Genomic DNA, 16,069 nt, shown 5'->3' with positions numbered 1-16,069 from the left:
GTTACCAGAATGCGTAGTGCATTATGGGAAATGTTGTTTCATTCTGTCAGGTAACGTTGCAACATTTGTATTAAACATATTTTTTTCCTTGAATCGAATGTATCCTGATTGGTGTGTCTCTTTTTAAAAAAACATATTTGCGTTTAATGAACAGAAAAAAAAAGAAAATTAGTTCGTATGTGATATTTGTACCAAAATACAACGATCAAAATTGAAAACAAAATGTCTTCCTTTTCTTAGCCAATAGAAGAGGGTTGGATTTGAAAGACGCGACTTGATTTTTAATTTATGTTTCACACAAGACAAAATAAAAATCATATGATACATCATATGTGGAGAAAAAACATCAAGTTACCTGTTTTCTGTGACCGGATGTCGTCATCTGACTACAAAATAAGAGCCATCAAACGTGGCCCGACCGGAAGTTTTTAAGTGGCACTGAGCACTCTGAAGAACACGGAACAGTCCAGAAGTTGAACAGGGAGAATTCCATTCTATTCTGCACCGGCATTCTGATATGAACATTTGGAAGTCTGGTTTTGTAGCCAGATGATCACATCATGTCTGACCTTTTACAGACAGACTAATCGAGTTCCATTTTAAAAACAAAAAAAAATTAAAGATTAAATTCGCTTTATTGGTCCCTCTGTGGAAATACTCACGCGTTTTTGATATCCTTTCTTTAAACGAAAATCAAATTACTAAAGGATAAACAGATCCACACTGAGGCATACAGGAGTCAGCAAATTTATAGTAATGCAGTTGTTTATGCTGAACAAAATGTTTTATTCCTTAAAAACCTACCCTGTATTTATTGAACAGCACAAAATCTGCAGTGCGAGCAGTTGCATCTGGACAGAACAATCTTTATTGTACGTTTCTAGTCTTTTCGCACACACACATACACGCACCACACACATGAGTCACACAATCTGGTGTTTTGTTCATGCACGCACCAATAGTTCACTGATAGTTCAACATGGCCTCTAGATGGCATAAAAGCTCGGTGTAATTTGACGGCTGTGGCACAGATAGGCCACTGCAGCCAAATGTCTGTCTTCAGATGCTTTGAGATTCAATTGTAATTTTTAGGACGGTGGAATATATTTTCCTCATTTAATCAAGAAGGTCACCACAGTTCTAGTTGGAGGGAGCTCTGAAATGAATGGCGTTACTCCAGCCTTCTAGGACAAATGTCTCAATACTGACATACTGAGACTGCTGTGTCCGAATAAACTACCATATTTTGGTTAGAACAAAGTCATATATTTGGTAATGGAATCATTTAAATTAATATTAACTGGAAAATACTTGTTGTGTAACCTGCTGTACAACATTAAAGGAATAGACTAATGTGGCATTTGAAAAGTTTAATGTTGACTAATTTCAAAGTAATATTATCTCGCTGACAACTTCCTTTAGTAACAAATTTTGTAATGGTATTATTCATAATTTAAACTTTTAAATCTTCTTCTTTTCCTTTCGGCTTTTCCCTTCAGGGGTCGCCACAGCGAATCAATTTCCTCCATCTAGCCCTGTCCTTTGAATCCTCTTCTCTCACACCAACTACCTTCATGTCTTCCCTCATTACATCCATAAACCTCCTCTTTGGTCTTCCTCTAGGCCTCCTGCCTGGTAGTTCAAAACTCAGCATCCTTCTACCAATATGTTCACTATCTCTCCTCTGGACATGTCCAAACCATCTCAGTCTGGCCTCTCTGACTTTATCTCCAAAACCTCTAACATGTGCTGTCCCTCTGATGTACTCATTCCTGATCCTATCCTTCCTGGTCACTCCCAGAGAGAACCTCAGCATCTTCATCTCTGCTACCTCCAGCTCTGTCTCCTGTCTTTTCTTCAGTGACACTGTCTCTAGACCAAACAACATCGCTGGTCTCACCACAGTTTTGTACACCTTTCCTTTCATTTTAGCTGAAACTCTTCTATCACACATCACACCTGACACTTTCCTCCACCCGTTCCATCCTGCCTGGACACACTTCTTCACCTCTTTTCCACACTCTCCATTGCTCTGGACTGTTGACCCTAAGTACTTAAAATCCTCCACCTTCTAAATGATCATTTAATTTAATTGAGATACAAACATTCCAATGTCCAAGGAAACATTTGCATGCCTGTGCAAGTTTTACACTTGAAGTTTTACACTTTACACTTGGGAATGTAAAGAGTCAACTTTATGAGTTATTGTCAATACCCCTTAGGCCATTTCTACATCTTGAACAAGGAACGAGTTTTGTTTTTAACCCAATCCACTCTATCCTGACTGCTAAAGGCACAATAGCAAATAAAAGGAATTTATCATTATGGTAAATTCAATAGACTGTTTTAAACAGTTCCATAAATAATTTGTGTTAAACATTTCGTGTATGAAAAACAACACATGCCCCATGGAAACATACCCCAATGTTCCTACCGAATTTCATGAAACTCAAACTTTTAGGTTATGCATGACTGATTAAAAGCCACTAATAAAGTTCTAGCTTTCAAAGTTAAAGGAAGTGAAAAAATATTTGCCCTTTACTCCAGATTCACTCCAGTGGGTTCTTTACACCCATCTGCACTATATATACAACAAGTTTCATGAAGTAAATACAGTGAAGAAAGCAGATTTTTTAAAAAACATTTTGTAAACAAACAATTAAGCAGAATCTCCTGGGGAAAAAACTACATACCTGTGCAAAGCAATAAGTTGAGATTGTTTGTAAGAAGGGCTTTCACTCAGATGGCAATGTTTCCTGATTTGGAGGACTGGTCAGTGTTCAGATGTAAAGAGGAAATGCTTGTTGCATTTTATGTATTTCTAGATGTATGAGACAATACTCAGATCAAGGATGATGATGATGATGATGGGCCCCTGCCCTCTAAGAGATAAGGAGGGAGGCAATAAAAAAAAAGAAGAAGACAAAAACAGATAGGAAACAAAGTGAGGGAATATGTTTTATATTGTTGGCTAAATGATGTGCCAATAATATTATATCATGTATAGGACTTTTATTGTTCTCAGTGGAAGTGATTTTATAGCTGTTTTAACAAATAACTTATGGAGAATATTCATTATGAAGCATGACAGTAAGGCAAATACAGCAAGAACAGTGTGCTTGTTCTATAAAACGCTTCACTTGAAATTATTATCATCAGCGGGCCAGTTATCTTAAAGGCATTCTCTCACACACATATTATATTTATTAACAAGAGTCAATAAATACAATGACAGACATACATTAATTCAACTTTAAACCGGTATTGCTGGTCCGTATCGTCCCGGCACTTGAACTCAACACTCCAGTGACTTTCTGTTGGAGCGCCCTGCCCCCAGAGTTGGTATGATCCAGGTCATGTTGTTCCTGCTGTGGCAGCCTGTCCATTCTTCTATTTACAGGGGTGGTTTGTTTGACCAGGGAGCGGTTATTTGGGATGAGTTGGCCGTAAGCGCGATAGTCTGAAAAATAGACAGAACTTCTGAATTTGGTCTAAAATTAATAATTAACTCAACCGTCTATGTGGCATTCAAAGGCATTGTTTGTCCTTGTTTTCAATATATTTAAACTTTGATCACATGCTTGATATAGGATTATATAATAGTATTTATTCTAAATTGTTGTTTGACTTTATCTTTCCAGATGGAACAGGAAAATAGACTCAGTTTAACCCAACAAAATGTCCTCAAGGCGGAGCTTTCCGAGGAACCCTTGAAGGCAGCACCGGGAGGCGTTTCCACTGGAGCCGCGGCTGCGTCACCTGCCTCCGCGTCCTCCTCCCTTTCATCCTCCTCCTCCTCTTCCTCTAATTTCTCACCGCATCTTTTTCTCCACCACCTGCTAAGGCAGAGACTCACCGATGGAGAGCTGCTGCAAATTAACGTAATCTAAGACCAAGAAAGAAGATCCCAAGTGTGTGGGAAGGAAGACTCGCTGCGAGGAAACAGACAGAGACGGAGACAGCAGGGAAAGAGCGAGAAACGGAGACCCGAAACAGAAACATATGGTTCCTTCTGGAGACGGCTTTTCCTCAGTAACCGGGGTTGAAACTTATTCCATCGCCTCGATTTCATACGAGCCACGTTTGATTCATTCATTTGGACAGTTGTTCGTTATATCCTTGTGCGCTCTCACCTGTGTGCGTCAGCGCTCGACCTCCCTGTTTGATTAGTTTATGTCGGTGTCTGGATTGCGGTTGTTCTGCCTCCCTGAACGCGCAAACGCGTTTTGCGCGCATCACAAGACGCCAGGCAGCCGACAAAAAGCTTCTTTACAGAGAGAGTAAATTAAATTACACAAGTTAACCTCGTTGACTTGGAGGAAAGAAGGCACTGTCGGCTTCCTGTCATCGTGATTCCATCGGGCCCACCAGAAGTCTCCAAGTACCCCCCCCCACACCCTCTCCCCTCTCTGCCCCACGCTGGAACAGGCTATGTCTGGACAGGCTGTGACCATCCCGGACGACCGGGCGTTCGCCAGCTTCAAGGCCGAGTGTCTGTGCGAGGAGGGCTGGAGTGTGACCTGCAATAAGAGGAATATCACGGTGTGGGTCAAGGATATGGAGGAAGGAAAGTCTATCCACAGAATTAAGGTGGGATTTTTTTTTAATTTTTTTTTTAAAAAACGCCCTTAGAATTTGGTCTCAGAAACTAAAAGTATACATGTGATCTGTGAGATGATCGAGGTTTGCAGGCGCAGAAATCAGTGAGCCGAAAGTCATTTGAAGCTCAAATGAGACCTAAAACACTCGTGTAATGTGTTTTCCAGTTGGCTGACTAAACTCTCATAGGATTCAATCTGCTTTTTGACAGCTTCACAAGAATAAAACAAGACACAGAAGAGCGCACAGCAATGCCAAGGCCCGCATTTCTCTTTAATTCAATTAAGCCTTATCCCAGATCAAACTCTTGAGTTCTGTAACCACAATTTACAAGGAAGGCTGTGAGACCACTTATGAGAATGTTATTTGGATCTGCACACTGACAAAAATACCACCCTTATAAATATTTTAGAAAGATCTATGCATTATTCTTTGAGGAAGTAAAGAGCATGTCTTAATGCACCATATCTTGCAAAGTTAATGAAAAAAAAAATTCTGGATCCACCTCTTTATCTGCACCAAAGTGTAGACCAATCCCGCCGCTAAGTTTTCTTGGAAATCAGTCCATAGTTTTTCATAATCCTGTTACCAAATCAACAAAGGTGAGTGACTAACCTCAGCCTTACTGGGATGAGACATCTTACGCATTAAAGCAAATGGGTTCACGAATTAGTCCTAGTGTGAAGGTGTACAACTGTAAAGCCTCCAGTAATAATGTGTAGATGTAAAAAAATCCCTCAAACTAAATAGAAGTGAGAGCAGGAGTCAGAGTTTGGGGGCCGGTTTTAATCCCTATAGGTGCTTCATGTCTTTCTCCGGCCTAAAGTGTGTCACATTGTGTTGCATCTCCTCTGTTTACTTATCTGGAGTTGGCTTTGCAGGCATTTAACACACAGGGAGGTGAACAAAAGCACTCTGTGCTAGTACAGTAGACGGTGGAACTGAGCAGGCCTTGAAGGCACCATCGGTTTGATAAGTGACAAGACAGAAAATTAGCCAATCAGTTCAAGACATTAAAGATTTTAACATAATAGACTTTCTTGTTTTTTCAGTTCATTTTATATTAAAGGATTAAGCTGATCTGCTGGTATTTTTTTGATCAAATGATGATCCAACCTCAGTTTATGATAACACATTAATAATAGAACTTTCAGCGCTGAAATCAAGCTTGAAGTTCCTGATCTTTATTTGATGCAACAGCCATGCACAAAGTCCTCGATCCGTCAACTTTGTAAACTAGTTAAATAACAGGCTGGGGCCAACGCTGTCAAGCGTGAATGTTTGTCTTGGGAGTGAGTGTGAAGCTTCATGAGGAAAGCAATGTCACTTTAATCCAGGGAGAAGCAGCTGTGTACCGGCTAACTTATGTTTGACTACCGTCATTAATTTTGCTTTGTTAGCATTCATGGACAGGGACCCACAGGGAAGAACCCATTCAGGCTCTGCCGACACAGCACATTTGTGGCAAAGCAGCTCAAGATAACGCATAAAATGGAATGCTACCATATAAGAGGTAGTTCAAGTTTGAAAATTGCAATATCTAATAATATATAGATAGAATACAGTTAATATATGAGCACCTGCCTGGATTATTGGACCCCATAACCTCCAGGAAACTGTCCTGAATGTTCAAGAAGTTGTAATAATGGGTAGTTTGTGTCACTGAGCCTCAAACCTGTGTGACATTTGACAAGGTTGCTTCCTTTTTTCTAACTTTTTTGATTCTTAATCTAATTATTATCACATATTCCCTGACACATCTATCTCCTTCATTAGGATTGGCCACATTCTCCTCTGGATAAATGTGTGTTTGCCTTCCTGCTGGCACATCCGGGTTGTGAGGAGCATGAGCTAGCCAACAGGTGTTTACTTTGCTTGACAAAGTGGTGCGTGTCTGTGTGCATGGGCGTGTGCAGAACAGCCTTTTCCCTTCGCCTTCAGTCATACGTGTCGCATCTGTGTGAATGGGCCAATCAAGACTGTGCCATTGGACATCTTGTCTGTGTGCTTTTTCCTCCGGGTATTTCCGTGTGTGCCGAAGGAGAGGGATTTGTGTAAATGTGTGTGTGTGCGTAAATGGGTATTCAGGATTATTTTTCTTATGCAGGACCTGTGTTTCCTCTTGATAGCTCTGCAAACAGAGACTAAAAAAAGTATACACGCAAACGTTTGGAGTTAGGGTGGGGTGTCTGTTGTATTTTCACTAATCTTTATGTAAATATGACAGTTAAAAGAGTTGATTTTGCATTCATTATCTGAAGTCTTGTCCCCTGTATCACATTATCGCACCAATTATTTGAGCTTGTCCTTATTTGCATAACTGCTTGAACTGCTTGAATTCCACGGTGAGGAACAGAAATGTCACATCTCCTTCACTATTTCTGCTTAAGTTGCACTCTTGACTGAAGTCATTGGGTCACTTATTCTGCAATGAACACACAGCATTAATTTTACCTTATGTACGACCTGCTGTTTATTTTTGGAAGTGCTGAACTTTGATTATCAAAAACGTCACGGCAACAGTTTTAGAACCAAATCACATGAAAGCAGTTTGCAACAAGAAGGTTGTGTTTAAAACTGCCAGTGCCACAAATCTAAAAATGTATTCACCAGTCCACCCAGTTCACTGAACCGGTAGTCCGGTAATTAAAAACATTCCACTTGCGACCATTCCGAGAGTTGTGGTTGAGAGTTTCTTGAAGTGTTTTTTTCTTCTTCTCCTCAAGGATTAAATTATGAGGAGTAAATCTGACCCTAAACTAATCTGAACTCACAAGCATCATGTGAATTATAACAGTAGATTTTAATTTTAAGGTGTTTTTGTTTTTTTTAAACCTGACATATAATCGAGAAAGACTAAACTTGAAATGACCTGTAACTGTGTTTTATTTTATTTAGTGTTGTTTATCTGTCCTGTAATTATTTCTGGTAAGTCTTAGGGAACAGGACTTCCATATTTAGAGTAGTGATGGCATTTAAATGACCTCAAACAGTGATTTATAAATAACAAGATGAAATATTCAACTTACAAACAACCTCTCGGAACCACTCGTGTTCATATATCGAGGACTACCTGTATTGATGATTTCAGACCAGGTACATTTGTCTTGCTGAACTGGGATTAGACTTCTGATGTAAAGGTGGAATAAAATGAAAAGAAGACAAATTATTACTCGCAAGGACGGCATGATTTGTAATTATGTGATGATGTATGGAATTGGTTGCTCGCATCATGCTCATAGGTGTGTGTGAGCAAGAGCTGCTAGAGGCCCCTCAGTGATGCCTCAGATAGAACCTGTCTATTTATAGCTGACATAAAAGCATGCGTCTTTGCTGATGCATGTCAAATGATTAATGTGAGTGTTTAGACCTGACGCTCCCCTCCTGCTTCAGTTTCCCCCTCCTCGCTGTAACGACGGCAGGAAAGAGAGAACAATATATCTGAACCAGAGAGCAAGACGGAGAGAGAGAGACAGGCAGTCATCATTATGGTTGGAGGTCTCATTATCATCATGATCACAGCCACAGTCATCTTCATCATGACTTCTGTATCTTGGTATCACTTAAAAATATTCATCTTCATGTTGTCTGCATGGAGTGTGTGGGCTTTTAGGTGTTTCTTGGCTTTGATCGATCTGTCAAATCACTGCTAAGACACACACACACACACACACACACACACACACACACACACACACACACACACACACACACACACACACACACACACACACACACACACACACACACACACACACACACACACACACGATGAAGACTCCTCTGTTGCTGACACACAGGGAATCCCAGCTCTGGATCTCTCTCACAAACACACACACACACACACACACACACACCCTCTGCTCCTTATCTTCTACCGTCCCAGTTGTCGTCCACAGTAATGCATCTGCATCCAGAGGAGTAACTGATGACAGTCGTCTGGGGGGGGGGCAGAAGGAGAGGAGGAAGAGGGTAACGAGTTGAGGGAAGAAGAAGTGAGACATGCAATAAAGCAGAGAATGAGTGGTGGGTAAAGAAGACTATTAGATCCACGGGGTTCTGACCCACCAAACCACTCACATCTTCTTTTTCCACACCCACCCATCCTTTCTCTCTTCCTGTCTTGTTTTACCTTCTTTCGGTTCTGTTCCATCTCGATGCTTCGTCTGTTGACTTCACTGAATTAGAGCTTAATGCAATCAGGCACACTTACCTGACTTCATGTCTTCATTCTTTGCTTCCTCCTTCCTCCTCTTTGGTCTGATGTCATCCTGTATTACAGAACCATCTCACACCTAAGACAAACACGTCATCTTTTTGCCAATCTTGAACACTTCCTAACAATGGTACACACACCACATGGTATTATCAAGGTTGTCGTGTTGCTGCCATCTCATATGATCTGGATGGTTCTGTAGATTAAAAAAAAAAAAAATTCAAGGGACTAGCATGAGCATGAGGTTGTCGCTCTCTGGGAATCTTAGATGACAAACCTGTTTGAGAATAATCAGGGTGACTCCAGGCCGAACATCGACATTGGTCAAAGACATTTTGTCTTCAGAGGGATTCAGAGGGAGCAAAAAAACCTGTTTATTTTGTGAGAGCTTTGGAAACCAAAGCAGGACGTTGAGACTTGTAATGTTACTTGATTCCTGGATGTTTGATTTCATTTAATTTCTACCCTTTCTTCTGAAATTGCCGGCTGTAACTGTGGCCTTTTGGGAGTGAGTCTGAACTCCCTGTAACGACAGCGTGTTTGCGCTCTGACGTTACCGCTGTCATCTCTAAATACAGCCCCACAGAGCCGCTAGCAACCCTGAACGCCCTTATTCATGCTATTTTACCCTTTTGCATGATGGAAGCGCTAAATGTCCACTTCAGGTTATCAAGTTATCAAGTAGAAAAGTGCTTATTTGATGCCGTAACACCGAATGTGAGCACAAACTATTTCGCTGGCTGTTATTATAGGTTGAGAGGAGCCCTCCCTTTGAAGCAGCCAAACTGTCAAATGTTGAGTAACGCTGGTTATCATTTTCTTGAATTAGGCCCTCGGGGAACATAGGAGTGAAGATGGTGCAGATTTAGCTTTAAACCCTCTGGACTAATTTGAAATCTAAACCATCCTCGCTCCATTTCTCTCTCATTTGCACTTCTTTTTTTTTTTTCTTCCTCCGTCCTTCTTGCCTCTCACTCTCTTCAAGTTTCTCTTAGCGTCTCATAGATCGTCCTCCTTTGCTGTTATTAACTGGGAAGATTCCCCCTGACAAATGTAACTGTGGTGACAGCTTCACTCCAGGGCTGCCAGCCTTTTATTTACATCATCTACTGTAAGCCTGACATAGACATGTGTCCCTGTGGATTTAGTAATAAATGATGACACTACGCCGAGCTGCATCAACAAGTACCGAGGTGTAAACAATCAATTCCTTTTTATATTTATATTCTGAAATTTATTACAGGTGGTCCTCAATCTACTAATACAATTGGTTGTGAGAGGTTGTTGTAAGATGGATTGTTCATAAGTCGTTATTTATTAAGTTTCAATCTATAATCGCCATTTGAGGTCATTTAAATATCGTTACTACTCTAAAGATTTACTGGAAACAATTAAAGGACATAAAAAGAACACATAATAATATACAGGTACAGGTAGTTTTGATTTACGTCGTTTTCAATTATGCGTTGGTTGAAAAAAACATGTGAAGATAAAAATCAAGTTCACATCATTTCACTCGATCTAACATCTGCCCGCCACAAGTATTGGATTCTTAAAATCACTAGAAAAACCATTAAAAGCATGTAATATCATGTTACTGCACAATAAAAAAGTCTAAAAAGATGTAATCCTATAATCACATGTTAAACAAGGCAGTCAGAGACTGCAACATCCCGTGACATCCCCGAATTAAACATTTTACCTTGACCTACACATTTTTGTGCCTCTAGCTTCCTGAAAATGTTGCTTTTTGTTTAGTGATTATATGTCATCAGGTTTCAGAGATGTGTACCTTAAAAGGTATACAGTGCGCTTTCGTTCTTCACGTATAATGCGTTCCAGGAACCACAAGCGATTAACAAATTCTGCGATGAGTGACCAACTATTATCTTATTATTTACGGTAATTTAAACGTTTATGAACCCTCCCCATACTGATGCAATCCGTATGACCCTTTCCCAAACTCTTATCAACTGTTTAAAGTACTTTTGTGTCCCACGTAAGTCCGAGACTCACAGAAAGTAGCGCACTTCCGCATGCCGTCAGCCAATAGAATGCATGTACGGTATCACGTGACTGCCTACCAAAAATCCACGATGAGTACAAAGTTGAAATCACTCTTCACTAGCTGTGATCTATGATCAAAGCTAGTGCATGGTGTTGACCTTTGACCCTGACCTACCCTGAAAGTAGGTCAGGGCAAGTCGCGGGAGGTTGCAGTCTCTGACTGCCTTGGTTCTTGTTCTATCTGCAATGGTTGTGAAGATATTTGGTGGACAGACAGACAGACAGACGGACAAAGACACAAACACTGACAATTACATCACCGCTACACGGGATGTAACTACCTTTAGCTTGTGGGGTTCGGTGACTGTGCAGTGCTCAAAAAATGAACTGGCACCAGTCGGAACTCCATACTTTTAGAGATGGAGTGAGAAGTTTGATTTTTTTTTTTTTGCCCAATCAGTATAAAACTGAGTTTTGTATTAAATCTGAGTCACTTTCTCTTCAGGTATTTCAGCTCTGTGTTTCATTGCATAAAAATGACCCATGTCTGTCCTCTTTTCTTCAGTGTCGGATGGTGTGTAAGGATGTTTCAGCTGAGACCATGTACGACGTTCTCCATGACATCGAATACAGAAGGAAATGGGACAGGAATGTCATCGAGACTTTCGATATCGGAAAGCTTACGGTCAACGCGGACGTGGGCTACTACGCATGTATGTCGCACACACGTCTACCCGTGCTGTTCCACAGAAGCATCAGCATCGTCGTGTGATAAAATTGATTTGTGTGAGGCGCACGTGACGTCAAGTTTACCTCACCAGATCACGTCTCATGTCTCACCAGGGAAATGTCCGAGCCCTCTTTGTAACCGCGACGTCATCACGCTTCGCTCCTGGTTGCCAATAGGGAAAGATTACATCATCATGAACTACTCTGTCAAGCATGCCGTGAGTATACACACACACACACACACACACACATATACAGGGCCCACATGGACTCAGCTGTTCATTCACTCCTAACTCTATGCATGTCAGTCCACATGATGTGAACTGACGTCAACGCCGATCCCGTTAATCTTTAACATTAAACATCGATTGAAAATAGAATGCAAAGCTATTTCAAGATGAAGTAGAAGTAAAGACCATATGAGTAATTTTCGGATTTGAGCCGGATCCCTGAGACAGGCTGCATTTTACTGTTTCCTGTTCAACTCGCTCAAGACGACTGGTGTGAAAGCTTCCACCCGACACCTCTCTCAGAGGCTGTGACAAATGAGTTGCTATCATTAATTTAGTTGTTATTTCCACAGTTAATTATCTGGATTATAAAATCTAAATTTTTGAAAATATTTCATTCACAATGTGCAAATCATTGTTAAGCAAATGGCATTCATTTCTACAATCACTGAAGACAAAGAAAGTTGCAAATCCTCGTGACTGAGAATCAGATAATGTTCATCACTGATGTTTCATCTTGTGATAATCGCTGGGTCTCATTTTACCCCAGTTTTGCTACATTAGACAATATTTAAAAAAGGATAAGACTTGACGTGGCTGCAAGCTGTTGACTTCCACTTCCCCATTCCTGCACCAATAAGTGAAACTAAATCCCTGGTTTCTCTGTGATAAGCAAAGCTCCCTCTTGACCTTGACAGTCAGTAGAATTTGAGAGCCTGACAGGTGGAGTGCAGGTTGTGGGGAGACTGAGTGAAGGGTTTTGTTCACCTGTCCTTTAAAGAATCAGTTTGCCTGGCTCTTTTTTTGCCTGTAGGGTTCGGATTGATTACTTCAATCAGAAATCAGCCATTAGTTAAAAGAAGTTTTATGCCGACCTTCCTGTCTTTGCTTTAACATCCTTGGCAGAATCTTAAAATTTAAAATGGAAGCAAGTTTTTTTTAAATTTTTTTGCTGGCGTTTGAAACGGCGCCAATTCAGGTAGAGAAATATTGTTATACTGTCAAACAAAAATGTTTGAGAGATATTATGAGGGTCAAATGATTATGGAACTATTGCTTTTAGTTGCAACTCAAAAAAATATTTTTTCTTGGTGAGTCTTGGGTCTTTTCCCAAAGGTGACCGTGAACAAACTTGGTTTGTTTACCTTCTTAAAAGAGTTGGATGGTTGAAAGAATTCTTTCAAGCAGCTACAAAACAGCAGCAGGTGGGATGTGCTTTAAACACAGAGTCGACAGGTGGATGAAGTCACATGGGAAAAAGTTACTATATTGATAGAGAATTTCAAATTCCATGAATTGCTTCTCTCCCAGTAAATATCAAATGTATGTTTTTATATGAGCGTTGTGGGTATATTACTGTTGCTACTTGAGTGAAACAGACACCTGCTACTTAGCTTGACAGGTTGGGGAACTCAGACATCTGAAAATAAAGTAGTATAAAGGGGTTAAAGCAGTTTTTTGAAGTTCTCTTAAAGGAAAAAAAGAAAGCTCTTGAGCTGCTGCTTTGTTGTGCTCTTTAGCACTTGATAGTGGTTCTTTCCTGGTGGGTGGGATGTCATCAGGCACAATAACTTTACATAATAAACCCAAAGGAGCCTGAGGTGGAATAAGCTGGAGTTTTACAGTTTTGTTGTTCACAAGGTCATTGAACAGGTCTCTCATTACAAAGATGAATGTGAAGTAGAAAATCCTAACACTGAAACACATCAGAGCGTTTCTTTTCATGACTTATAACTGTATGATGCATGCCATTATTTTAGCAGTGGGGTTTTTTTTGTGTTGATATGTTTCTTGAGGTATTAATCTAACCGACGTTTTGTGCAAGACACAAAAAGAAAGTGAATTAAATCTGTCGCTGCCAAAAATGAAGGCTGTTATGTATAGTGAATAGTAATGATGTTGATTCTGGTGTGTGTGTGTGTGTGTGTGTGTGTGTGTGTGTGTGTGTGTGTGTGTGTGTGTGTGTGTGTGTGTGTGTGTGATCTTCAGAAATACCCTCCTAAAAAGGACTTGGTGCGAGCTGTGTCCATTCAGACTGGCTACATGATCCAGTGCCAGGGACCAGAGCAATGTCACCTCACTTACATGGCCCATGTAGACCCACGAGGTAACTAACACATACACACACACACGCACACACTAACACAAAAGCACACACAGGGAATCGACGGCACCAAAACACAAGGACAACCTCATACAAAGACCAATAAAAGAATACGGAAATGTAAAAGCTCACTCATGCCCAGGTACTTCAGGTATGTTCTAAGTTGTAAAGCGTGGCTCACTGCTGTACTCTTATGCCAAAACTATCACCATAGTAACCATGTGAAGGACAGTCTATTTCTCTCTGCTGCCCTTCTCTTTTTCACTCCAACTTTTCTCACTCTTTTCTCTTTTTGCACTCATTTCTGTTTCTATTTTTCTCTGTTTCCTTTATTTCTCCTCTTCATTGTCGCTCCCTTGCATGATCTAGTCGTAAAAATCTGTTCAATATGGCGGCAGAGAGAGTTTCACTTTGATCCAGGATGAGGTGATGTGTTATAAAGCAAACATTTAATCCCTTCATCTCCACCCACTCCCTCTCTCTCTTTTGTTCCCTTTCTTTCCTTGCAGGCTCATTACCCAAGTGGGTCGTCAACAGGTCTTCCCACTTCCTTGCTCCTCGAGTAAGTCGATGCAGGTGTTTTTCAGGCAATTTAAAAGAGATATAACAGGGAAATACTAAGAAGTGGCACTGAATCATTTTGGTAGCGATAATGAAGTATTACCCAAAAGCTTTCCTGTGTAAAAAGTGTGATTTTAACAGCATAAACAAGTGGGGCAAATATTGTCTGGGGAGCAACCTGGGATGGAGGAGTCCCCTGATGACAGTCAGAAAGTAGTAGCTGAACAAAAAAACCAAAGTTCATGACTTTAACACGTAAAATGCAAGAATTACCTCTCTGATTTAAAAAAAAATCTTGCATCCAGGATGAATATCCAATTAAAAAAGGGATAATCTTTGATAGTTTACCTCTGACACAGGAGGAATCTTCAGTATATGAAAAACTAAAATGTTTTCTTCTATCTTTACCTGTTTTGTCTTTTTTAGGCAATGACTAAAATTAATAAAGCCTGTTTGAAGTATTCAGAATGGAAGCGAAGACACAACCCTGGCTTCAAGCCCTGGCTCTACCCTGAACAGACTACATTACCCAGCATCCCTCTCTCTGAACTCAGCATCCAACGTGCTGAGAGCCTGGAGATCATTGATGAGAGTTCCCTGGCTGAGACCCAGGAGCGAGACGACAGCGACTAACACACACACACACACACACACACACACACACACACACACACACACACACACACACACACACACACACACACACACACACACACACACACACACACACACACACACACACACACACACACACACGTACAGTCACACATGCACGTTACATTACATATGCAGGGATGCTAGCAGGCGTGTGTTTGCAAGCATTCATGCACACAGACAAACCCAACCTGAACAACTTATCATATTTGCACACATGATGTATAAACACATATAGCAACACGCAACACTCACCGACAAACACACACACTCGCCCACTCCCAAGGGGCAGTAAGACAAAGTTTTCTTAACATGTCAGTAAACTAACATGCATTGTAGTCAGAAAGGGGACTGCGATGTGATTTTTGTTCACGCCTGTTCAAGTGATATCCAAGTTTTCTAATTGGGACCTATGCAGATTATAAAATATATTTTCAGTAAAAACCGCTTTTGAAATATCCAGCGACTGACATTACAGCACAGGACAGTTGAAAAAGCACCTCAGTCTAATTAATACTCCGTAAATACATGGACACATCCCATTCTTTTGTCTTGCATGTGTGCAGTCACACATGCACACACACTCTTTCTACCTACGTTGTCGCTCTGTTACTCATTGCGTGTTTCCATCACCTTATTTTAAGCCCACTGTAAATACGCAGATGTACAGAAGGCAGCTGGAACCCCCCCATCTCAACCTGCACCCCTTCGAGACACACACCACCACACGTTCTGATTTCACACTCACGTACTGTCTTGCTCCTCTATTTGAGAGATGTATGAATGTATGTAGAGTTGAAAAGATTAAATACAGATTCCTACAAAGGTTTTCAAATTTCACTGCAGCTCTGAGTCATTCTTTCTGTGTGTGTGTTTGTGTGTCGGTGACTTCACCGGGGCTGATGTCTGATGCTGTCTGCTCCTTGGTTTTGTAATGATGCAAAAATGGGTTAAAAGAGCCACTGACCT

At 40.7% G+C, this 16,069-nt stretch overlaps 1 protein-coding gene across 1 annotated transcript; it reads left to right on the top strand.

Annotated features, from left to right (window-relative positions):
* The first annotated feature begins 3,801 nt into the window (after positions 1–3,801).
* On the top strand, positions 3,802–15,950 carry stard10 (StAR related lipid transfer domain containing 10). The gene is made up of 6 exons (XM_068316603.1): positions 3,802–4,590; positions 11,388–11,535; positions 11,666–11,769; positions 13,771–13,888; positions 14,395–14,447; positions 14,873–15,950. The coding sequence occupies exons 1-6, from the start codon at positions 4,432–4,434 to the stop codon at positions 15,077–15,079; spliced, it is 789 nt and encodes a 262-aa protein (XP_068172704.1). The 5' UTR covers positions 3,802–4,431; the 3' UTR covers positions 15,080–15,950.
* The last annotated feature ends 119 nt before the right edge of the window (positions 15,951–16,069 follow it).

Source organism: Antennarius striatus, chromosome 6, assembly GCF_040054535.1.
Source record: "Antennarius striatus isolate MH-2024 chromosome 6, ASM4005453v1, whole genome shotgun sequence".
NCBI classification, from domain to species: Eukaryota; Metazoa; Chordata; class Actinopteri; order Lophiiformes; family Antennariidae; genus Antennarius; species Antennarius striatus.
The sequence above is the reverse complement of the archived record's forward strand: the minus strand, read 5'-3'. Positions and strand labels throughout refer to the sequence as shown.

What these genes read in the sequence shown, in the direction of transcription:
- stard10 (XM_068316603.1), top strand. Translation starts at nt 4,432, where the DNA reads ATGTCTGGACAGGCTGTGACCATCCCGGACGACCGGGCGTTCGCCAGC. An exon ending in GGACGTGGGCTACTACGCAT is followed by an intron (nt 11,536 to 11,665) that starts GTATGTCGCACA and finishes ATGTCTCACCAG; the next exon opens with GGAAATGTCCGAGCCCTCTT. An exon ending in CCCACTTCCTTGCTCCTCGA is followed by an intron (nt 14,448 to 14,872) that starts GTAAGTCGATGC and finishes TGTCTTTTTTAG; the next exon opens with GCAATGACTAAAATTAATAA.